General features: G+C 43.8%; 1 protein-coding gene across 1 annotated transcript in view; it reads left to right on the plus strand.

The window, feature by feature from the left end:
• Positions 1-1,254: 1,254 nt before the first annotated feature.
• clcn1b (chloride channel, voltage-sensitive 1b) overlaps positions 1,255-25,541 on the plus strand; it is a 45,507-nt gene continuing 21,220 nt past the window's right edge. Inside the window, exons 1-4 of the mRNA XM_042105895.1 lie at positions 1,255-1,406; positions 21,531-21,726; positions 22,196-22,327; positions 24,340-24,468. Of these exons, the coding sequence (XP_041961829.1) occupies positions 1,356-1,406; positions 21,531-21,726; positions 22,196-22,327; positions 24,340-24,468 (508 nt within the window). The 5' untranslated portion in view covers positions 1,255-1,355. The remainder of the gene's footprint in view (positions 1,407-21,530; positions 21,727-22,195; positions 22,328-24,339; positions 24,469-25,541) is intronic.

The raw sequence follows: 25,541 nt of genomic DNA on the forward strand, positions 1-25,541 counted from the left end.
CAGAACAGGGAAACGTGGCCTCAGCACATTAGCTGTGTGTGTGTGTGTGTGAGAGACCTATAACATGTTATCCTCAAGCACAAAACTGATTCCCTTGTAAGTAGTTTGTGTAGAGTAGAATATGACTGTAGAATGCGGGTAGAATATTACTCTAGAACAGTGTATACGCAAATATTTCCCAAAGAATATTTTGGTTATTTGATGGTGTCACTCATTGGGTAAAGGTAGATGATGTGATTCGTGGTTTGAAAGTTGTTTTTGTGTGTGTTGTGAGGAGGGGCTGGGGTGGGGTTAAATGGTACTCAAGCACAGGTGGTTTGAGCAGTCAGCCCTGGAGCAGGTCACCATGGATGCGTTAAGGGGCATTATGGGAGTAGGAGCCTGATGGGAATTGGACGCTGATGAGGTGTGACCCGTCATGGGCGGTCATGTTTCTCTCTCTCTCTCCCCCACCCCCCCTCTGGTAGACCCCTGGAGCAGACCCTCATCACATTGCACTGGGGCCCACCAACGGGGGAGGTCCACCTCTTCCCTCAACCTTACCCTTCCGAAAACCCTGCCAACTCTGGTGCACACACACACACACACACATGCAGGCACACGGCACAAAACGGAAATCCGACCGGGTGGGGTAATGCATGGCTGCCGTTCCGACGTGTTGCAAGGGTTACGTCTGGCAGTGCAACTGTGTGTGTGTGTGTGTGTGTGAGAGAGAGCGATATCATCTCTAGGCTGTGTTTGTGTGTATCATATTAACTTGAAAGTGTGTGTCTGTCATATTAGCTTGAAAGTGTGTGTGTGTGTATATCATGTTAAAGCTGGGGGCGTGTGTTAGGTTAATAGAGGCTGGTGTAAGCGCTAAGCCACACGCTGCTTCCAAGAGATGAAAATCCCATTGAGCATCAATTAGTCAGGATGTGACGACGGTGTGACGACGGCTCTTTCTCCCTCATTTGACTGCCTCTCTTTCCCCAGTCTCTCCATACCCTGCATCCCTCCATCTCTCACTCCCTCTGTCCATCCATTCATCTCTCTCTCAGTCCACCTATAGCACAAACTAAATGAGGAAGGGCCTTTCTGGTCTCAGTGGGGACATAACTATAATCATCATAATCAACTCCTAATCCTCTGGAGTGTGTGTGTGCGTGTGTATGAGTATGAGTGAGTGTGTGTGTGTGTGTGTGTACACGTGTGTGTGTGAGAGAGAGATGGAGAGCGAGAGAGCATGTTTAAGAGTGTGTGTGTTTGTGAGCGTGCACAAGTGTGTGTGTGTGTGTGTGTGTACGTGCATTCAGCTCTGCGGGTTAGACAAAGTTGTGCACTGGGTTTATTTTTGGGCCAGTGACTGTGTGTCGATGGCTGCAGATGCGTCGCAAAGGAAGGCTCTGAGATACCAGCCGACCCTGGTCAGTCTGTCCGTCCTTTTGTCTGTCTTTCTCTGGCTCTCTCCTCTTTGACTTGACCTTAGGTGCCATGAGCTGCTGCACTTCTGCATTTCTATAGCTTTAGAACCGCACTTCTGCATTTCTATAGCTTTAGAACCGCACTTCTGCATTTTTATAGCTTTAGAACCGCCAGATTCCAGCTGTTAGAACCTTGTCCTTGTGCCCCGGTTCTCGTTTTTTTTTTGTGTTTTTTTTGTGTAGTAGTGGAACGCATGCTTCCAGACTGTAACTTCTTTGACATTGAGGAACCAACAGATGCAAGAAGAGTCTTGCAGCTATTCTGCATTGACTGATCATAAGATCACACTGCAAAGAAAGTTGGGTTCAAACTATTCACTTGAAAATCAAGTTGTTGACAGTTATAGTTCAATATTTCACATGTGCATTGTTAGGTTAGCATGGTTCTACATCTGCTGTCACCAATATACCTGTAGTGACATTGATGCAGAGCTTTGCTTATCAACTGAGTTCTAATCTCAAAATAGTTACTACAGTTCTGCTGATAGAACCACTGGCAGATGGCATATATTTGAACAATAACTACTCTTTATTTGTTCAGGATCATATTGATAATAATAGTAACTGAAACCATGTAAAGAGAGTGGTGATATTTATTTTTATGTAAAACTATCTGTATTCATTTCGCAAAGAGAAAACAATTAATCAAGACTAAATTGCCAGTGGCTGTGCCTTGGTAATGAGAGAGGCATTAGGCAATTGCACAACGTATGCTTCCTTCTTTAAGTGACTGCATTGGAAAGCCATTAGTTGGTCAGACGGCGGATATAAATACATATTCATACAGAGAGCGTAGCATCGCCGTGGTAACCTGAGCAAAGTTAAATATACATATATCACCTCTCCTCTTACTCTTCCCCAGTTCGCGGCGTAGTTGCCATGACGGCGTAGTTGCCATGACGGCGTAGTTGACAGAACGGCGTAGTTGACATAACGGCGTTTCCATCCCTTAAAGAACACAGTGTTTCAGCTCACGGCACAGCTGATAAACCTCTTGGCTGTTATTGTGTTATGGAGGGAGAGAATGCTAAACCTGTGTGTGTGGCTGGAGGGTGAGGAGCAGTATGTGGGAATATTGTGTTTCGGGTATGTGTCTAAGGTTGAAGGTTCTTGTTTGTGAGTGTGTTTGTGTTTGTGCGTGTATGCGTGCGTGTGTGTGTGTGTGTATTAGCGTGTGTGTGGGTGGGGGTGAGTGTAAAGTTTAGAAGCAGTATGTGTGGAAGGTTGGTGTCTTGTGACAGCGTGAAAGTGAGAAGAAGAGGTGACACTCTGTCAATACTTTCACTCTTTCCTCTCTTTCCATCTCTCTCTCTACAAGACAGCCCCCCCCCCCCCCCCCCCACACACACACACACACACACACACACACACACACACACAAACCCCATACTCCCTCCAGGTCTCAGGACACACACACACAGTTGGACTTACTGTCAGCAGCACTATTTATAAACTCAACATTGTTATATATTAGATTAATCTCTATTAGTGTATGGCTACTCTAGGAATAACTTAATTGGTCTCCTGGCATGCCAAGGTTTGCATCATCCTGTGTTCATACTAAGCAATCAGTTCTGTCTTCTGCCCCATATTTTGTTTGTTTATTTGTGAGTTTGTTGTTTTTCCCTCAAGAGAGTACAACTCGGATCGTATGTTAGTATCCAGTCACCTGCCGTACCACCTGGACAAAACAAAATAAACGTTTTGATTTGTTGAACTGTTCAGCACACAGTCTGACCTATGCATGTCATAGACACGTTAATGGCTGCCGCTTAGTGATGTCACTTCCAGGTCAAACAGCTGTAGTTAACTCATTGTCGGTGGGACTGAGACAGTCATTAGAGTGAGGGGACATCAGTCGCACATCACTAATGTAGAGCACTTAGCACTGAAAACACAAGCTCTGATAGAACAAGAGAACATAAGATATAAAGAACGACAGACAGACAGACAGACAGATCGTTTGATAGGTGGAATAGGATAGGAAGCAGATGATTGGTTCTGTTAATGTAACTGATACATAGACAGATAGATAGATAGCAGATAGATTAAGAGAGAAGAGAAGCAGAGGTGTGTGAGTGCATACAGATGTAAGGAGGTATTTTCAGAAAGAGAGAGAGCGAAGAGGCGAAGTGTGTCAGACTGCTGGGTCAGTGGGGATAAATTTAACCCCAGAGTTCAGTTACAGCTGGAGCTGAGAGGAGGAGAGGGCCACGAGTAGGGAGAGGGAAGAGGAGGTAAAATTAGGACATCCACAAAAATGAAGGCCGCAACGTTATCGGATGAGTCTGTTCACCTTTTCAATCTGTCTCTGAAATGTATATGTGTCTTCGACTGGGGAGAAGTTGGAAGGTTTAGTTTAGTCATTTTTAGTGTGTTAATGGCAGAGACGTCATTCTGGCAAAAGGTTGCTGATATTTAAGCTCAACAGCCAGTCAAGTTACACCTCTGGATTGGCTGGAGTTGGTTACGGCGTGGTCTAGGTTTTGAATGGGGTTTAAATGCTCATCTTTAGACTAGGTTTAAAGTTTGGTGCAACTGGATCCAGGTTAATCCACATTAAAATGTAATCCTTGTTGGTGCAACCCACCCATGATGTTTGTCTCCCAGTGTAAGCACCAGGACATGGATGAGAAGAACGCACCAACTGAGTAGGCAATGAAATGTAAGAATGCTTACATGGTATTCGAAGAGAGATGGGGAAATCCAACCTATACTATAAAACTGGAATTGGCACAAATGTAGCTTGTAGATTAGATTTAGCAGGGGGCTTGTGGACACACTGTAACTTACCTGAATAATTGCAGGCCATGCCGTAATTTCCCAACTATTAGCCAAGGTTTATACATTGATTTTACAAAATGTATTCAACTATGAGGTTAATACATGGGTGCAGTTAATATGGTATTAATATAGTTTTTTAACTTGCATAAAATACTGTCCTGCGGTTTACACACAATGTGGCTAATACACAGGAAATGACTGTAGTCCCTCTACATTATTACGTTGTTGTGGTGGATCTCTGGGAAGAAGGTAGAATAGAATAGAATAGAGAATATAGAATATCTTTATTTGTCATCGTCACAGGTACAACGACATTAAGTGCATTCCTTGTTCAGTGCAAACAGTGAGACTGATTAGAAATCCATGTCGATTTAGAAAAGCCTAAACTGCCAGGTAGACTGTAAAACAATTATGATAATATACACACAAAACATGTTAGCCGTGCATACCTTTTCAGTGGGCCAGTGTTCAGTGTTCCTTCAGCACTGGGATAGCCTATGCCGTCTCCACCTGCTTGAGCTGTAGCCTAGAATGGAACATTAAGCCATCAAGTCAACACTTCTAGTTCCATAAATACATAGGCTAGGCGTGCGGTTCTCAACTGGTGTGCCGTGAGGTGTGGAATTTTGAGGAACCTAATGTGCTTCTATACAGTTTCATGAAATAGGCTATTTTAAATGCATCTATGACACATCTTCTTGATCAAAAAGCTCAATCATCATCATGTGAGCATATGCCTATCACTGTGGTCTCAGCTCATGAGCACACATAGAGAAACATCATCATGTGAGCATACTGTATGCCAACACTGTGTTCTCAGCTCATGAGTACACTGTATAGAGAAACATATGGGCATGAGAATGAACACTCCTGTTATTGCCTAGATAACAATGTGTCAGTGTGACATGCTTTACTTTACTTGCCCTATTGCTTTGATCTTTGGTGTGCCTTAGCCCCCAATAGGTGAAAAAGCCGCACTGTAACAAGCCGTCCATTACATCTTTGAAGTAGCCTAGAGCAGACATTTTCCAATTGCTTTGTTCAGTTTTGCACAATCCACACAGTTTAAGCATACGCGATTTGCTTTCGTGGTTCTTAGTATGCTTGCAACTAGGGCTGGGACAACGCGTCGACGTAATCGATGACATCGACGCAAAAAATACGTCGATGCAAAATATGCGCGTCGATTCGTCAAGCACTTCGTCAAATGTTTCCCATGCATAGACTAATCTGTGGCTGGGCACCACGAAATCAAAACCGACCGACACAGGTCTATGTTGTAGGCTACTATTTAAATTAAAGATAAGATAAAAATCCTTTCATTGAGCTGCGCTTTGGGCTTCTATACTCTTTGCACACGCAGCCTTTCCTTGCCCCGCTCGCTCTCTCTCGTAACGAGCCCGCTGCCCCTCCTCCGTGCATTAAACAAAATATTCACGAATATTGAAGGATTTTTGTTGCCACATAGAACTATTGCATAGAAGACGGTGGGCTAAATTGCTATTAAATCCGCTTAGCATCGTCACAATGCTGCGCAAATTTGTTCAAAACTGCTGCATTAAAGTTAACTCTGCTAAGGTCTTATCATAGTTTAGTCTCTCCTCAATGTACTAAGTTAAGTTATGCAATCAAGCAGTATCTCAAAGCTAACGTTAGAATACTGTTTGGATGTTGAGTTTAGCATGCTTACTTACAGCTGCTTGTCAATTTCGTTACTCATGCAGGGCTCATTTTATTGACTCTGACACTGAATGTTTGCAAAATCCCGATGTAAATGGAAAAGTGTTTTCCAAGACTCAAAAGTGTTTGTCCCAAGGAGAAGTAGACTACGAACCGTTATGAATAGCATCCACACATCAGCAGGCTTTTAATTGTGTTTTAGTGTTACAATTGCAAGGGTTACCTCACGAGCGTCTTAAAGTGACAGGCACTCAATTAACCCTATACACTACTGAACTTTATTGAATGCTACCTCTGACTAAGAATGCATTACTTTGCACTTGTATAGTCTTTTATTTTGGAATTTTAAGAGCAATAAACATATATTGCAATGTTAAGGAATTCATGTTTCTTCATTCAGATATGTAAATCAACATGTATAAATTGCTATTAGTCAATTAATGGGGAGATAATCGACTGAAAATCGTTTAAAAAATTATAGTTTATCCCAGCCCTACTTGCAACGTCCAAATATTTGCTCCAAATTTGAAAAATCCCTTCTTCTCCACGAAGGACAAAAAAGACAGTATAAGTATATACGTATAAGTATAATATATAGTATAAAGTATATACTGTATACTCTTTTGATCCCGTAAGGGAAATTTGGTCCCAATCCGTGAATTAGTGAAACACACTCAGCACACAGTGAACACACAGTGAGGTGAAGCACACACTAATCCCAGCGCAGTGGGCTGCCTGCAACAACAGCAGCGCTCAGGGAGCAGTGAGGGGTTAGGTGCCTTGCTCAAGGGCACTTCAGCCGTGCCTACTGTTCGGGGTTTAAACCGGCAACTCTCCAGTTACAAGTCCAAAGCGCTAACCAGTAGGCCACGGCTGCCTCAACGTACTGTAGCCTCAGTCAGGTAGCCTTGCCTTCAAGTTGCCTGCTTGCAGATTTTTTGAAATTCTCTCAAGTCTCGCACAAGGGAGGTGCAGCAGAGGTGTTAGCCTATTCTTAAAGTTTTTCTTGGTTGTTCTTAGAAATTCTTAAAAATAAAATGTAAAAGTTTAATAACCCCATATCATCCTCATAACATAATATCTATATAATAATATAGGCTATAACCCCATAGCATCCTCATAACATAATATCTATATAATAATATAGGCTATAACCCCATATCATCCTCATAACATAATATCTATATAATAATATAGGCTATAACCCCATAGCATCCTCATAACATTTCTATATAATAATATAGGCAATAACCCCATAGCATCCTCATAACATATCTATATAATAATATAGGGTATAAATCCCATAGCATCCTCATAACATAATATCTATATAATAATATAGGCTATAACCCCATAGTATAACCCCATGATGGTTGACAAGCATCACGATGAAAAGCAACCATCGTGATGCCACGCCCCCACATGCCAGTCACTAATTCCTGCTGTAACAGGCTAAAACATAAAAAAATCTTTACCTGAAAATGAAATTGAGCCTACTTTAAAGGCTGTCAACCAAACAGTTATCACGTATTAGTCTACCATCTTGGAAAATAAAAGACTTATTAGTCTACCCTCTTATTCAAATAATTCCTGACTGTGACGTGAATGTGTAGCCTAATTGTCTCGCAGGCCTATAGCCTACATTGGACATAATAGGTAGCCTAATGTTTTAGCAGAAAATATAGATTTATTATTGTTTGGCTACGACTAGGACATTCTAGCGCTCAAATATTTTTGCAAGGCTACAGCGAGCGCCAAATGTGTCCTTCTCCTCTGTGTTAAAATAAACCATTTCTTTCGTTAATTATAGGATCAGAAGGTAGCCTATTCGTCTTTCACTGTAAGGCTTGTATTTCATGCATTCAGCAAAAGTCCCAGACAGCAGCGGAGTGGTAATCGGGATTCGTTATTTGTATAAGTGTTTTTACTTCGCCCTCCTATAAATAGCCTGGACTGCGCGATCGCAGCCCTTTACTTTCACTTCCCGCCGCCCTCATATCAGCATAGACGGAAGCCTGATAACGTGGGATGCTGCATAGTACTAAGATTTTAAATGAGTGACCACGATGGTATTCTTAAGTAGCTTTTTTGCTGGGCCCAGCGAAGGCTGGCAATGTGTAATATTCCGCTGGTTGGTGCACACGCAAGTGTTCAGATTGATTGTCTATCCGTCGTTCACAACAATTTTCTTGGAGCAGATCTTCCACACAACTTCGGTAGCCTGGTCAGTATGTCTCTTAGCTGTCCACTTTCATCAGGCCATATAGCCTATATAATATATTTTTTATTTTTGTATGTAGAACATTATACATGTATTTCTGTACAGACATACCTAGGCTATAGGCTAATTAATTAGTGTTTACCACACTAACCCCCCCCCCCCCCCCCCCCCCCACGATATCATCGTCCATCACCATGTTTTACTGCACACATCGTCAAATGCCAATTTAGGCGACATCGCCCAACCCTACCCCATAGCAATCTGTATATTCTTACAACATCAATCTGGTGGTGTGGTGGAGCAGTTGCCACTGCCTGAGACTTTATTGCTTAGCATAAAAGTGCTTCCTAAACGGCTACTCACTTTAATTTACTTTTTAATAAGCTACATAATATAACATGTGACAACCAACCCTGAAGACTATGACAAGCGCCCCCATCTGAGATGTTATGTTAAGGTAATGATAACAACCACATGTTGTAGTGTAGCTCAGAAAAATCTAAACCATTGCTCTCACTTCATACTTTTTACTGGTAAGAATGACTTTGTTATAAACTCACTGTATTAAATATTAGAAGAGAAACACAAAATTGCTTCATATTAACATTTTCACATACAAAAAATGTCAGTCCTCTCATCTCAATGTCAAGCCTCATACTCCTTAGAATGTTGAATTTATTCAAAATAGTACAGTAGGCTACCACTCAGATGCAATGGATTGAATTGAAAAATGTGTGTGTTGCTGGCCCGTATTCATAGTACTGTGGAAATATACACCCAGTGCTAGGTTTAACTGCTGTATTCGGACAATCGTGGATGTTTGTAACTCTGTGTGACAAAGTTTTGCAGGAATCGGAATACCTCTGCCACTCAGTCGGATAGACGGCCATTTACTTGCCATAATGCTCCTGGAGACTTGGATATACCACTTTTCACACAGTGGTAGTTTCAGAAAGCATACATTGATTTTTATGAGGGTATTGGTAAACAAGCTGTCTAAATGGATTCAGATAACATATTACACTGCAACAGCAAATGAGCATCTGAGTTCCCTTCCAGAACTGCTCAAATATCATAAATAAATCCTTGGGGGTTTATTTGGGGATTATGTTTCACAGTTAATAGCCTCTGTCTGTGCAAGAAGATGCCTTTGACATGATAAGTGAGGGCCTGTCCACACGGAGATGCTTTTTAGGTTAAACGCAGAGGTTTTGCTTCGTCTTCGCCGAGCGTCCAAACGAATCCTGTAAACGCACTGCCCGAAACCGCACTTTCTTGAAACCTGGTCCCAGAGTGGAAAAATCTGAAACCGCAGCCCGTTTGAATTCGTTTAGACAGCGAAACCGCACATCCTGCTTGCGTTTCGATGATGTCATCGCCACACCTCAGCTGCCCTGGACTTGCACTTATAGTATTGCCTAACAATACTAGTTTTCATACATGACTACCTACGATTACACTCCGTAAGATAAATATCACAACTGATGCTGCGCAGCGCCGATAGCAGACTTGGTGGACTGAACACTGTTTTTCCCAGTGTTTTTTTATGCATTCTAGCTACTGTCAGTGACGCGAGAGAACTTAAGTTATTAGGAAAGTGTAAGTTTAGGCTACATTAATTTGTGCGTAGTGCCAGTGCCATTCATTTATTTTACATGTCTTACAACATATATACATGCATTCACAGTCGAGTGAAATCAGATATAAGCATACAAAGACGCTTAGAACTCACGTTAAGCCGATGGTAGCACACTGAATGCAAATGCGCGATTTGATGCAGGCAAAAGTATTGACTGTTACTAACGAAGGTTTTATAGCAATATTATAAATGTGGCGACAGAATAGCCTAGAACTTGGGTAAGCCTTGCGTTTAGTAGCCTAATTGCGGTGATAGCCAAAACTAATGTGAATCACGGACTAAACTAATGTGAATCCTACAACCAAAGAAAGTAAAGGTGATTAGTAGGCCTACCTGCGTTAGCCAAATAAAGGACGGGACTGTAGGCCTGGGTTATGAAGTAACGTGTTGAGTCGTGTTGAGATGGATCCGTTTGGACGCAAATATTCTTGATAGGTTCCAGGGAAGACGGAGGAAAAAAAGATCGGTTTGGTACGTGTGGACTAGGCCTGAGACTCAGACTGTATCAGCTTTTGAGACAACAACAAGCTTCTCTTGCTTTGTCTGGTTTAAAGTGACTTGTTTTTCCTCCCTACATTTCTGTTATGTGACCTGTCTTTTGCAGATAGATTTTATTGACATTGTCATTTTGTTTAGCTCTGCAGTGATTCAGTAAAGTGAAATGTTTTGTTTACAAGCGTTGCCATAAAGATTTATTTTAGAGATGCCCTGGAAAATCATGCTGTTGGAAACCAGGATCCAATCACAGGTCAGCCTGGAGGGGAGTGCAGAGTCCAGCTCAGTCCAGAGGGATTTATTTCAAATAATGAATGTTTCTTTACCTTTTTCCAGGTGGCTAAACATTTAGTATTATACTTATGTTGCGCTGCTTGGAATAGGTTTGTCATATGCAAAATAGACTTGGCACACACAGCCCTGTTTTACATGCAGCGTCCTCATACAGTGAAGCAGACTTGGCACACACAGCCCTGTTTTACATGCAGCGTCCTCATACAGTGAAGCAGACTTGGCACACACAGCCCTGTTTTACATGCAGCGTCCTCATACAGTGAAGCAGACTTGGCACACACAGACCTGTTTTACATGCAGCGTCCTCATACAGTGAAGCAGACAGAAATACAGAGCTGGAGACACAGAGAGAGAGAAGTGGGGGACAGAGAGAGAGGACAGAGAGAGAGAGAGAGAGGAGGGAGAGAGTAGTGGGGGAGAGAGAGAGAGAGTAGTGGGGGACAGAGAGAGAGAGGAGAGAGTAGTGGGGGGGGGGGAGAGAGAGAGAGAGGAGGAAGGAGAGAGAGAGAGAGAGAGAGAGAGGAGGAAGGAGAGAGTAGTGGGTGAGGGAGAGAGAGAGTAGTGGGGGACAGAGAGGAGAGAGTAGTGGGGGAGAGAGAGAGAGAGACGGGGGACAGAGAGAGAGAGAGGAGGAGAGAGAGAGAGAGAGAGAGACAGGGGACAGACAGAGAGAGGAGGAAGGAGAGAGTAGTGAGAGAGAGAGAGTAGTGGGGGATAGAGAGAGGAGGAGAGAGAGAGATGGGGGACAGAGAGAGAGAGAGAGGAGGAAGGAGAGAGTAGTGGGGGAGAGAGAGAGAGGAGGAAGGAGAGAGTAGTGGGGGAGAGAGAGAGGAGGAGAGAGAGAGAGAGGAGGAGAGAGAGAGACGGGGGACAGACAGAGAGAGAGGAGGAAGGAGAGAGTAGTGGGGGAGAGAGAGAGAGAGAGAGAGAGGAGGAGAGAGAGAGAGACGGGGGACAGACAGAGAGAGAGGAGGAGAGAGAGAGAAGAGGAAGGAGAGAGAGAGAGAGAGACGGGGGACAGACAGAGAGAGAGGAGGAAGGAGAGAGTAGTGGGGGATAGAGAGAGGAGGAAGGAGAGAGTAGTGGGGGATAGAGAGAGGAGGAGAGAGGAGAGAGTAGTGGGGGAGAGAGAGAGGAGGAGAGAGAGAGACGGGGGACAGAGAGAGAGAGAGAGGAGGAAGGAGAGAGTAGTGGGGGACAGAGAGTAGAGTGGAGTGATTAATTAAACAACATCAAACATTGTTCAATATAATTGACCACAGTGCACTACTTACTGGGGTTATCAGGTTCACTGCAGATATTGATGGCTTGCATGAGGGCCAGAATGAGGAATGTGGTTTGTTAAAGAAGGTGATGTTGTGTGTGTGTGTGTGTGTGTGTGTATGTGAGCGCACATGACTGACACGCATTGAAATAAAGGGGTCTATCGAGCACTTGAAGCCAAAGACAGTACCTATGTCTCCACCAGAGTGCTCAGTCTGGTCTAAGCCAAGGTCATCGTGAAGGACAGGGCGGTCTGCACATGCTCAGCTCTGCATGGTCAGCACGATGAAACCTCCACGTGCATGCTGGTTTTCCTGTCATGAGAGTCAGGAATGACCTTGAGTCATGAATGACCTTGCCACATATCCATCATCTGTGGCGTGTAGACTCACTGGCTGCACACATCCCCATATGAGCTCTTAATGTGATCTGATCTGCCTCACCATGAGTCTGCTTAAATGACCAGTACATCTCAGGGGACCACGCGGCCATCCGATTAAGAGCTGCTGACAGCTTTTTGTCAAGTCTTGGTCGTGGAGTTGACCTCTTCAGTGGGTTTCTGGGTAATGCAGTCTTTATTTGTCGCTCCCTGTCTGCAATGCATACAGTAATGAACCTCCTCAGGTACACAGGGGGCAGGTACAGTCATACTGGAAGGTTTTTTTGTTCATTTTTTGAAGGAGAAAAGGAGAGAATAGAGGTATAAGACCGATGTAGGCAGAGACGTGCTGGTGTGAGGGACTGGTGATGTACAAAGATAGATAGCATCAAGAATAGAAAATGATAAGCGATCCAATCAACACCTTCGAGACTGTTTTGAATGTAGATCAAATTCTGGTAAGGAAATATTATTGTTATTGGTGCATTAATATTAAAAATGTATTTGGCAAGATTACTTTTAAATTCATTATATTACATTTACATTCAGAAAGGGACAGGATTTATGTCCACAGGAGTTTAGAAATGAGTTTAACCTGCATTGTTATATATGTATGGTAATACATTCAATTATGCTTATACTTTGTTATGTTCATTACTGTTTGCTTATAATATGTTGATGGGTTTTTGTGAGTCATGTAAATTGAAAGTCATTTGGTAATCCTCATTGAGCGTTTATCCCGTATGTTTGTTGAGCTCTGAGTGAGAAGAGACGCAGCGTAAGTGTATAGAAGAGCCGCCTGGGCACCGGCGGGTGCTGGGCAGATTTGTAGAGCTGAATAATACATGCAGTGAGATTGCGGAGATGTCTGCATTGGCACACATGTACTATGTGAGTGTGTGAAGGGGGAGCTTTTTATCTCTGGGTGTTCATCTGTTTTGTGGAAAACTACTGGGAGACATCTGTTTTCTGTCTTTTTTTGTAATACCCATGGGTGCTCTGTGTGTAAGTGTGTGTGTGTGTGTAAGATTGGGAGTGCTTTTGGTGGTCCATGTCCTTCATCTGTCACTCAGTGAATGAGTCTGATTTTATCATCATCCCCTAGTAGGAAAAACGCACACAAACACACATACAGAAGTGTGTTCTCTCTCTCTCTCATACACACACACACACACGGGGCACTGAGGAATCTGTCATTATTATTATTTTTAATTAACTCTCAAAGTCACAGTGCCCTTCACTGCAGACATCTGTTAGCAGCTCTCACTCATTTCCTGTTAGTCCTCTCTAACTCTCAGTCATAACTCAAACTCTCTCTCTCACACACACACACACTTAATAACTTTGTCTTGTGTTTAAGCTTCTCTGTCAACTCCCTCTTAACCAGAGGGGACATACTGACCACTCGACACTCATCCTGGACAGTGAAAACAGCTCAGTGCATAAACCAGGTCTTCAGAAATCGAAAAGCAACTGGCTGCATGAAACTACTGAGAAATGTCCAGTGAAAGTCAACAGACATCAAAAGCATTGTTTCACTACAGTAATATAATACTTAAACAAACACACCTAAGCACACAGAGATATCAAACAGTTACAGAGATAGTGTACCTGTGTGTGTGTGTGGACATACACACATGACCAAATGGCATATGAGTGTTTATGTTTGGACACATACTATTACACACACAGGTTGTGGTCGTGCTTGGTTTACACACACAGGTTGTGGTCATGCTTGGTTTTACAGTAGCTGACCAGCGTGAGACGAGCTGGGAAAAGCCTCCTGGCATCTAAACGGGAAGCAAACAGCAGTTGAGTAATGGATGGAGAGATGGTGGGAGACAAACAGACGGAATGACTGATGAAATGATGGATGCTGTGAGAGACAGAGAAGTAGAGGGAGAGAGAGAATGCCATTCCTGTGTCCGACACTCTGGCTGAGCTCAAAGCGCTGTTCTCACGGTGGGCCCAGTATCAATAAATCACTGCAGTGATGACACGGGTCTCCTCACAACTGATTACTCCTCTCACACACACATTTATCAGCTGATTACTCCTCTCACACACACATCTATCAGCTTATTACTCCTCTCACACACACATCTATCAGCAGGTGTGCAAAGTGATGGTCTAGATTAGAAGAATGATCTAGAAGGTAGTATGGTGCTTCCTCTTTCTCTGTTTTTGCCGCCCCCTCCTCGATCGCTGTTATCTTCACTGTATATTTGGTCCTGTATCTACTTCCAAAGTCATGATCTAGAAGGCCAGTATGGTCCTTCCTTATGTCACATGCCGCCTTAAATCTCTCTCTCTCTCTCTCTCTTTCTCTCTCCCTCTCTCCTTGTCTATCTCTCATACTCTTTCTCTCTGACTTTCACATACAAGTTTTCTTTATCTGTGACTGTCCTACTTCGGCCACCTCCACCTACCTGTCTCACCTGCACGAGCCTCCCAGGCAATGGCCTTGCCCATTTAGGATTATATATTGATGTTGGATGCTGTGATGACTTTAGTTGGCTGCTGTGTGTTGGTTTACACAACAAAGAAACAAGACAACAGCTTTGGACACAATGCCCACACCGACAGACAGAGAGGAGGTAGGAGGGCAATGCTGCAGCATGCAACTATACATACAAATATGTTGTTTATGTACAAGGGGTCATAAGAATATGTTGTTTATGTACAAGGGGTTTGATTTTTGTTTTCACATTATTTTCATATTTATAACATTTTATTAATGAACATAGAAAAGCCTCTGCCAAGCAATATTATGTGAGTAGTTTTCAGTTACATTAGGCTGTTGTCTGAGTCTTTTGTGCCTGGCAGTAGACCAGTAAAAATATAAGCCCTTCTGAAGCGCTATTGCGTTTACATAATCGGTCGTAAATAGATTCTCACTACAAAACTTATCTGTGTTTGTATAGCTGGTGTGCTTTTTGAAGCAAGTAAACAGATTATTGTTGCCAGCTAAATGTTCATTCAACTTTATTCAGTAAAGGTCAGTAATTCTCTGTGGTCTGCTACAGCCAATTTACAACAACATAAACACACATTTTTAGTCATTAATTCATTATTTATAAAATCTTTTAAAAACAAGGTGCAGTGAAATGTAATACACTTTACCCTGAACAATACAGCTGCTGATGTGCAGAAGTTGTCATGGTTACCCACAGCATCATATGGAGCAATGTACATATTGCATGAGAAGAGAACTGTTCTGTGTGTTTGCATATAAGGAGGACTGGCGCTGCCATCCAGCATTGGCTCAGCGTTGGCATCTATTGCTTGGCAAAGCGAATAAGAAACAGCGCTGGTGAAGGTGTGAGGGAATTTATAGCTGTGCGCTGCTCCAGCGGCTATAATTATAGGCATCTGCCTTTTGTTTCTAATGATTTGATGAAGAATAATGGTTACGGGGCACGGGGAACAACTGTGTGTGTTTATTTAACATGAGCTAAATATACACAGACCAGCTTCTCATCACGGCCAAAACACTCTTCTCATTAGAGTGGAGCTCAGAGCACTGGTTAGCGTTCAGCAGAGCTGATGCAGAGCATGTGCGTGTCTGTCTGTGTGTGTGTGTTCCATAAAAGATAGATCAATAGATATTATATGGTTGGAAAGGCATAAGAGAGGCCAATGTCACTGTAATACACACACACACACACATTGTTCAAAGCAGTGTTTTAAATTATTTACAATATGGGACAATGTGCATGAATTAAATATGGTGCCTCCATGCTGTATGTGTGTTTTTGCACAGGCTGCACATGTGGATTAGTACAGCTCTGACCATGTGAGAGTTATTTCTGTGTGTGTGTGTGTTTGTACTAAATCCTATCCAGCATTCAGAGTTCACAATCTCACGCCCCAGGCTGCGGTGATTGAGTTATTTCTGACACGAAGTCAATGTGTGTGTGTGTGTGTGTCTGTATGAGACTGTTGCAGCTCTGTGACTGGTATCAGATGAGATGTTTGAAATTGCTGCCAGTTTTTGATTACTGGCAGCCCTTCCGTTAAAACCTCTGCTTTCTGTCAGCCATCAAAACGGTGGTTCGGTCGGTTCACCAGATTTTGAGGCCAGAAGCAAACAGTTATTGGCTGTCTTGCATGAAACCTGTTGGTAGAAATGCCACAAATGGTTGGGGATGCTGTTCTCAGGCTCAAAATGGCACATCAGCTTTTAACATTTGTATTATGAAGGGGAGTAAAAAAGGCCTACAGCTGGTTACTACTGTGTTAATATACATACCACATACTATACACAGACTTATATTACTTATGCAAATTATAACTCTGATTTTACATACAGATCTCTGTTTTTCGAGATCGCTGTAAGTACATCTTTTAAATCATGTCCCTTGAGCGTAGCACTGTAGCTGCCCCATGTTCATGCCCCCAGAGTGTAGCACTGTAGCTGCCCCATGTTCATGCCCCCAGAGTGTAGCACTGTAGCTGCCCCATGTTCATGCCCCCAGAGTGTAGCACTGTAGCTGCCCCATGTTCATGCCCCCAGAGTGTAGCACTGTAGCTGCCCCATGTTCATGCCCCCAGAGTGTAGCACTGTAGCTGCCCCATGTTCATGCCCCTTGAGCGTAGCACTGTAGCTGCCCCATGTTCATGCCCCCAGAGCGTAGTACTGTAACTGCCCCATGTTCATGCCCCCAGAGTGTAGCACTGTAGCTGCCCCATGTTCATGCCCCCAGAGTGCAGCTGCCCCATGTTCATGCCCCCAGAGTGTAGCACTGTAGATGCCCCATGTTCATGCCCCTTGAGCGTAGCACTGTAGCTGCCTGGCTACTCAGGCTGTTGGCTGCAGCAACTCGAGCTAGGAAGTATCGATTTTTTATTTTTTATTTATTTTGTATCAACAGTACTGTGTGACCTCGAAAAACGGAGATCTATGTGAAAAATCGCCAGAGTTTTTCCTTTAACACAGCAGATATTGCTCTTTATATGAAAGATTTATGTCACTTCTATGTCTCTCAGTAGTAAATGCATGCAGTGCTATAAAAGTTAAGGGCCATGAATGGCATGCTGAATTTCTGCACAGTGCTCATCTGAATTGCAAGCAAAAATGCAAATTTTCATCTCTACTGTCGCCACTTTGGATACAAGCGTCTGTTTAGTATGCGAGTGTAAGTGCTCTGCACTGTGTGTTATCGGCATCCCTGAGCCCCATCTCCTTCAGAAGTAGGCCCTGCGGTGCTGCTGATATCAGTCACCCAGCTCAAGAGACTCAAGAGACGCTCCTAATTAGACTGCAGTGGCTGGCTGCTGGAGGCCAGAGCTGCCCACGGGGGTGGGGGGGTGGAGAGGTGCACACAGGAAAGATGTTACATTCCTAGTGCTATAGGTAGCTACTTTCACATACACACAGGTGAGATGTTACAGTACATTCCTAGTGCTATAGGTAGCTACTTTCACATACACACAGGTGAGATGTTACAGTACATTCCTAGTGCTATAGGTAAGGGATTTCACACAGCGGCCAATCACCAAGCCTATGTACAATCAAAACCAAAATCACTAACAAATCACAAATCACTAACAAAGCATCATCAACAGAACAGCCTTCCATTGCGTTCCTCTGGGGTTATCAAGCAGGCACCTTCCTTCATAGTGTTTCATTGAATTACGCCCACAACACCTCCAGAAGGCTCAACAGTGGTGTCTGGCATCCCAGAACCACCCCCTCCACACTCATGATGGGTTCTCTACCAACAAATACCACCAAATTATTTGATCCTCTTCATTGCTGTAGCTGTTTATGATCCGATCAGCAATGTAACCAGGCAAACCGCAATCCCTCAATGCGGGCACCGACAAATACCAACAACCAGTCCTCTTCGTTGCTCTGGCCATAGTGGCAGTCGTGGCCTACTGGTTAGGGCTTCGGGCTTGGAACCGGAGGGTTGCCAGTTCGAACCCCGACCAGTGGAAACGGCTGAAGTGCCCTTGAGCAAGGCACCTAACCCCTCACTGCTCCCTGAGCGCCGCTGTAGCAAGGCACTGCTCCAGGTTAATGACATCATTAAGTCAAATTATTTATTTGAACAGTAGTAGCAGTTCAGCAATACTTTTGGGAGTTGCAGGCCAGTCTGGTTTAGTGCAGGTCTTCCTCGCAGTCCAGATGGAGACAGAATGGCATGTCCATCAGGCAGCCGCACTCTGGAGACATGCCAGAGCACTTGTGCAAGTGTCTGTCGTTTATGGACATGAGGCCAGTGATTGATGAACTGCAGACGCGCTCAACCTTTACGGCGTGATCTGAGGGAGAGTGGGAGATCACTTGACTGTCCAACACTCTATAGCCACCTCTGTGGGCTCCTCCTGATGCTGTCCAACACTCTATAGCCACCTCCGTGGGCTCCAACACTCTATAGCCACCTCCGTGGGCTCCTGATGCTGTTGTCTGCCCTCATGGCACGCAGTGTTGAGTGGTACAGAACACCAAAGCGTAGAGTCCGGACTCAAGTCCCCATCAGCATCAGAACAGTGTTTCATTGTAGAGACAAGATAAAGTAAAGAAATATTCTACAAGAAATATTCAGTAGGCAAGATAGGGTTAAATAACACGTTTAATACATATAAGGACATGCAAGATAGGGTTAAATAACACGTTTAATCCATATAAGTACATGCAAGATAGGGTTAAATAACACGTTTAATCCATATAAGGACATGCAAGATAGAGTTAAATAACATGTTTAATCCATATAAGGACATGCATAGATACAGAACATAGTAGAACAGTCTCTATTTATAGAAACAGTGGCATAGTCCCCACTCCCCAGTCTTGGATCTATATATCGGCGAGCGCATCTCGATTCCTGCTGGCAGGACGCCAAAGTCACCGTACTGTAGGTACCAGAAAGGGGTGTTAACTAGAACAGTTTTAATGTGCATGCAAACTTCCTGTTAAAAAGTAGTCATCATTCCATTGTGTTTGCGGAGTGGTATCCATTGCCATGTTTGTCACTGAAGTCCATCACGCTTTCTATGGTCTCCATTTTTCTTTGGTCTTAAAATATTGTACATATAAATTCATCAACTTTAAAATGCAGTATTCCGCCCAGAGTGTTTTTGGACTGGAATAACACTGAGCTTTTGCCCCGCAGGGACCAACAGATAACTGATTTGCCTAGAACCGTCATGCAAGCCGACTGAAAGCGAGCCAGGGGCCGTATCAAAGGAAACCCAGTGCTTACATTAAATAAAGCGTCATCCTAATTCTCCCGGTTGGATTGTGAGGCCGATTGAGTGAGGCTGCGGAGGCGTGCTGGCAGCTCGCCAAGGACCCAAAGAAAACTGTTTGCCAATGCAGTTTAGTCTGTCTTTACATATTCCTGTCGTGTGCAGACATCCATGATGTAGCACTATAGCTGCTTGGCAAAGGGGGGGGAGAGAGAGAGAGAGAGAGAGAGAGATACTTAGGGAGGCTGAATGTGTCAACAGTCAAAATGCTATCTTGTAGAAATGGAGGAAGAAAATGATGCTCTAGAAATGTGAATATTATGGTTATTTTACATTTTACTTTCTCTCTCTCTCTCTTTCACATACACACACACTTTGTTGTTATTTGTTGGGTGTTTACTCCCTTCTTCTTGACATCTTGCCGTGTCTGTTTTAGCTAAACTATTTACAAAGACTGTGTGAGGATAGTTTCTTTATGTTGGAAAGCTTTCCTTGTCTATGTCTATTTTAGAGATGCAGAAGGTTGGGCATGCTTGTTTATGTGTTTAGTATTTAGGTGCCTGATATGCTGAGGGAGTATATTCGGATATTGGAAAGACCTTTCACACTTGGATTAAGTTTTGTGTGCCTGTTATTATCGGCATAGGAGTGTGTATCGCTTTTATGTTTTGCGTGTACACAATTGTGTGTGTGTGTGTGTGTGTGTGAGAGAGTGTGTGAGAGAGAGAGAGAGTGTGAGTGTATCTTTGTGTGTGTATTTGTTGTGCGTGTGCGCTTGTGTCAGTGATAGCTCCCACTGCAGGTCTTAGTTGGGGTCCTGGGCTCCTCTCTGTGTGTGTGTGTGTGTGTGTGTGTGTGTCCTCTCTGTTTCCATGCTGTGTGTGTGTGTGTGTGTGTCCTCTCTGTTTCCATGCTGTGTGTGTGTGTGTGTGTGTCCTCTCTGTTTCCATGCTGTGCCAGTTTGAGCCTCTCAGGCTATTTCAGGAGGACCGTAACAGGCTGCTGAGTCTCTCCTACACAGCAGGAGCATGCTCAGTAGCCTCTCTCTCTCTCCTACACAGCGCAGCAGCCTCTCCTCCCTCCCTCTCTTTTTCTGTCATTCATTCATTCCATCAGCCCCCCCCTCTCTTATTCAGCCACTCCAACCATCTTCCAACTTCTCTCTCTCTTTTGTTTCTTTCTCTGTCATCCTTTCTCTCTCCTACACTCACTCTTATTCTTTCTTTTTCTCTTTCTTTGTCTTGTTTGTCTGTCTCTCTCTCTCTCTCTTCTCTTTCCCACCTTCCTTCCCTCTCTCTCTCTCTCTCTTCTCTTTCCCACCTTCCTTCCCTCTCTCTCTCTCTCTCTCTCTCTCTCTCTCTCTCTCTCTCCCGCCCAGTAACTATCAGAATCACAGTAAGAGGCCGCATTGTAATTATTCCCCCGATCACAAACCCATGGCTTTCCCTAACCTCATTGCTCAACATGACATATTTATGCCTAATCATTTTGCAGTCTGCGTCGCTTACTCTGGCCTCTTGAGCGCTCTTGCGTATTTGATATATGAATCAATATTTTCAAACTTCCTCACCACCCATTATTTCAAAACGAGTTTTGCAGGGTAGTCTTGATGGAACTTGGGGTAATTTGAGTAACCATCCACAGGTACATGAAATGGAATAACTCAGCAAGAGCATGTGTTGTGAGTAACTGCTTCAAGTTGGGTAAATTTGCCCAGCCTTGTCCAGCAGATCCAGTGAATACTGATGCACTTTTGATAATGTGTAGTCTAATTACCTTCCCTGTCTTATCACTGTGGGGGATTCATTTCGCTCTGGCTGACAAATTCAAATGTTTGTTTTACAGCTAAGCTGTCGCTCTATGGGAGGTAGTACTACTTCCTTATTTGCATTGTAACGGCTGATTGAGGCGTGCAAGGTGCATCCTTGAAGTTTTCTCTCGGTTGTTTTGCTGTGCACCCTGGGTAATGCGGTTGGTTTCCTTCCACTGCTGCAGCTCTATGGGGAGTACAGGGTGCACCCTGGGTAATGCGGTTTTCTTCCACTGCTGCAGCTCTATGGGGAGTACAGGGAGCAGCTGCACCCTGGGTAATGCGGTTTTCTTCCACTGCTGCAGCTCTATGGGGAGTACAGGGAGCAGCTGGGCAGCTTTGCCAGGAGGGAGGCGGCTCGCCTGTTGACCGAAAGACAGTGGAATGCCAGGAGAACCCACGGGCGACCACACCACTTCACCTTGGAAACTGGACCGGGTTCCTCAGGATTCAGCCACACCTCCTCAGTGAAGAAAACCCGCCCTTATTCCAAATGCCAAGGTGACTATTGCCAACAACACTGTAAATATGGGCTGTCATTTTGCAGCAATTGTCACAAAAGTAGTACATTTTTCTATGTAGAAGGGCATGCAGGTATATAGGTATATTACAAGGGCTCCTGACTATGACGCCAAAAACAAGGAATTTTACTACTATTTTTTCTGCTAATGCCAGAGCATTGACTGACTGTGATTCTTCACTACACAAAGCACAATGTTTAAAGCAAAGTGCACTATTGCCAGATTGCTAGATCATCAGAATCAGAAAAACTTTGTCATGAAAGAAAATCATCTGGGGCGTTGCTCGACATACAAAGACAACAGACCGAGAATTGACACATTGACACAAGTAATGCATTTCTAAAAACAAATTGGAACAAAATCTCAGAGTGTGGTGAAATTGTCTTGTGAAATTGTCAAAGGCAGCCTAAAGACAGCAACTGTGCTGATGTTCTTACATCCGTTGGTAGACTGTCTAGCACGGATCCAGAGGTACATCATAACGAAGCTTGGGGAGGATTGGATCTTTCTGGTTCTGCTGGGCCTCACCATGGCTCTGGTGAGCTGGAGTATGGACTACGCTAGTGCTAAGAGCTTGCAGGGTAATGCACTACATCTCCCATCATGCACCTCCCTTCCACTAGCTGCTTGACCCCAGCCTACATCAGCAGGCTAAAACCATTGCATCTCTGAATTTGTAAATCCAGAGGTACTGTATATTTAGTGACTTTCAGGGAACTGCACTCCCATCTCATCCACAGTCAGCAGTCTATCAAATGAACAGCTCTTAATGGGGCAGCCTACTGGTTAGCGCTTCGGACTTGTATCCAGAGGGTTGCCGGTTCGAACCCTGACCAGTAGGCACGGCTGAAGTGCCCTTGAGCAAGACACCTAACCCCTCACTGCTCCCTGAGCGCCGCTGTTGTTGCAGGCAGCTCACTGCGCCGGGATTAGTGTGTGCTTCATCTCGCTGTTCACTGTGTGCTGTGTGTGTTTCACTAATTCACGGATTGGGATAAATGCAGAGACCAAATTTCCCTCACGGGATCAAAAGAGTATATATACTTATACTTACATACTAACCTAGAGATTGGCATGGGTGTTATTTCAGTTAGCCTATTAGCTGGTTTGATGCTCATAATGAAAATCAAACCAGCTAATAGGCTAACTGAAATAACACCCATAATGAACTAATGAACATGTACTGAGAGAAAATCACATAATTATCTCTGGCCTGGGACAGTGTGACCCAGTGAAGTTGTTGTTTTGGTAGCATTTCACTTGGATAGTCTGCCTACACATACTTTACACACACGGACGCACTTTTGGAAAGTCTGGAAAAATATGGAATTATGAATTACTGTTTTTCAGACATGGAAAAGTATGAACATTTGAGTTAAGGTATTTTACAAAGTCTGTTTACTCATAATACACACACAAAAAAAGCAGACAATGTACACACTCATTTTGAAAAAGTTCTGGAAAAAGTTTGTAATTTTTCTTTCAGAAAAGGGCAAGCACCCTGTACCGATGTTTGTTGAAATTCAAGTTTGGTCTTAAATAGTTAAAAACAATTCCTGAACATCACCGTAACCAAAGCAAACCCCTAACCTTAACCTTACCACTAAGTCGTTGTTGACGGAGTGTCAACAGGTAATTTATTGATGATATGAGCATCTGGACATAATCAAGAGATCATCCAAGTAAAGTGGGAGTAAGGAGAATGAGGCGCTCAGACTCCTTAACTCATTGAATGCCAAGCTGTTTTCGGGGGCTTTGTCCTAGAGTGCCAGCAATCTAGACCATTGTTAATGATTTTTGTACAGCCACAGCATATTCTGTGTTATAGCTATGAACACATACAACGGCTCGTTTAAAAGGTGAGACTTTAAGCTCTCGGTGGGTGCAAACCGTGTATTTCTACACGCCTCTGAGAAATCCCAAGCTAAACAGTGGCTAGTTTTCATCAAAATCACAGTTTTTTTTCTAGAAATGGAGATATGTCTTTCATGGAGATATGTCTTTCATGAAATACGTCTTTCATGAAATATGAAGTGTTGCCTGTTACTTACTTGTGTAAACTTTCCGGGAAGTGATCAGCGAGACCTGGCGAGACTGCCACCTAGTGATAGACCCACGAAAATGGCCTGGTTTTGACCTGACGTGCATGCGTCACTGATTCGACCCAAAGCGGCAACCGAGTTATGATAAAATGTCCAGATAAAATGTTCATGAGTTTTCGATCGTCATATATTTCATTCCATTTTCATTGGAATTTGAATTTGATTCATTCCATTAATCACAGAGTTCCCAAAATCACATATAAGGTGTGTTAGAGTGTCTAGTTTCGTAATTTTAAAAAAAAGCTAAAAACGTAATATTACGTTTTTGGCACTCAATGAGTTAACGTGCTTCATCCAAAGAGATAATCAAGAGATCATCCAAGTAAAGTGGAAGTAAGGAGAATGAAGCGATCAGACTCCTTACTGTACTTCATCCAAAGAGATAATCAAGAGATCATCCAGGTAAAGTGGGAGTAAGGAGAATGAAGCGCTCAGACTTCTTAACGTGCTTCATCCTTCCTCTTATGCTCCTCTTCCTCTCTGCCCTCCAGCCTATAAGTGGGTGTACGGGGAGCTGAAAGGAAACGTTGGGCTGCAGTACCTGGCCTGGGTCACCTACCCCTTGATCCTCATCACCTTCGCCTCACTCTTCTGCCACCTGCTCGCTCCACAGGCCATCGGTGAGTTGGGTCAGGGTCAGGGTTGCCGTGGAGAGTTGGGTCAGGGTCAGGGTTGCCGTGGAGAGTTGGGTCAGGGTCAGGGTTGCCGTGGTGAGTTGGGTCAGGGTCAGGGTTGCCATGGAGAGTTGGGTCAGGGTCAGGGTTGCCGTGGAGAGTTGGGTCAGGGTCAGGGTTGCCATGGAGAGTTGGGTCAGGGTTAGGGTTGCCGTGGAGAGTTGTGTCAGGGTCAGGGTTGCCGTGGAGAGTTGGGTCAGGGTTAGGGTTGCCGTGGAGTGCCCATGTGCTCTGTAATTACTTTACTTGGATAGTCCGCCCACAGACACTTAACAGATTATCTGATACGGTTCAGGTTCAGTATGTACAATTCAGTTGAACAATTTCTGAACATCGCCTTGACCTAATCTGACCCCTGACTTTAACTTTAATCATAAATTGTAGTTAACAGGTAGTTTGTTGATCATCTGAGCTGCTGTAGATACACTGTAGGCATAAAGTGTGACAATGTTCTCTGATATGGCTAGTGGTGTCCACGTCTTGGTCGTCCTGCACGATCATCTGGATCCGGCTCAGAATGCCGGTGCTGTGGTTTCACTTTGATTGATGTTGCTGGACAAGGGTGAAGGCTGCATCTGATTTCTCTTGTTAGAATTGTTGGTGGGGTTGTTCTTCATGAACCAGCTCAGCTTCAGAAACACTGTGTCGCTGCTTAATGTTTCAGCATCTTTCCTCTCCTCTAGTTCGCTTATCATCTCTACTCTGGTTGATCCTTTGGTGTTCGTACTGGATATACAAACTCAACTTTCAATCCTTGAATTCCAATAGAACATTTACAGCAATCTGTCCTAGTGGCATTTAGATCAAATATTGTTGACATGGTAATCAGCGAGGCAGTTAATATGTGAATGTCACAGACACATTTGCCCTTCCACTGCTGGTTTGCTGATCATTCTCTTCCCTCCTCTGCTCCTCTCTATACATCTTTATTCCTTGTTCCTCTTTATTTCTCTCTCTTTCTCTCTCTGTCTCTTTGTCTTTATTTGTTTCTTTTTCTCTCTCTTTGCACCACTCTTTCT

The sequence above is a fragment of the Alosa sapidissima genome, chromosome 10, assembly GCF_018492685.1.
Source record: "Alosa sapidissima isolate fAloSap1 chromosome 10, fAloSap1.pri, whole genome shotgun sequence".
Taxonomy (NCBI): Eukaryota; Metazoa; Chordata; class Actinopteri; order Clupeiformes; family Clupeidae; genus Alosa; species Alosa sapidissima.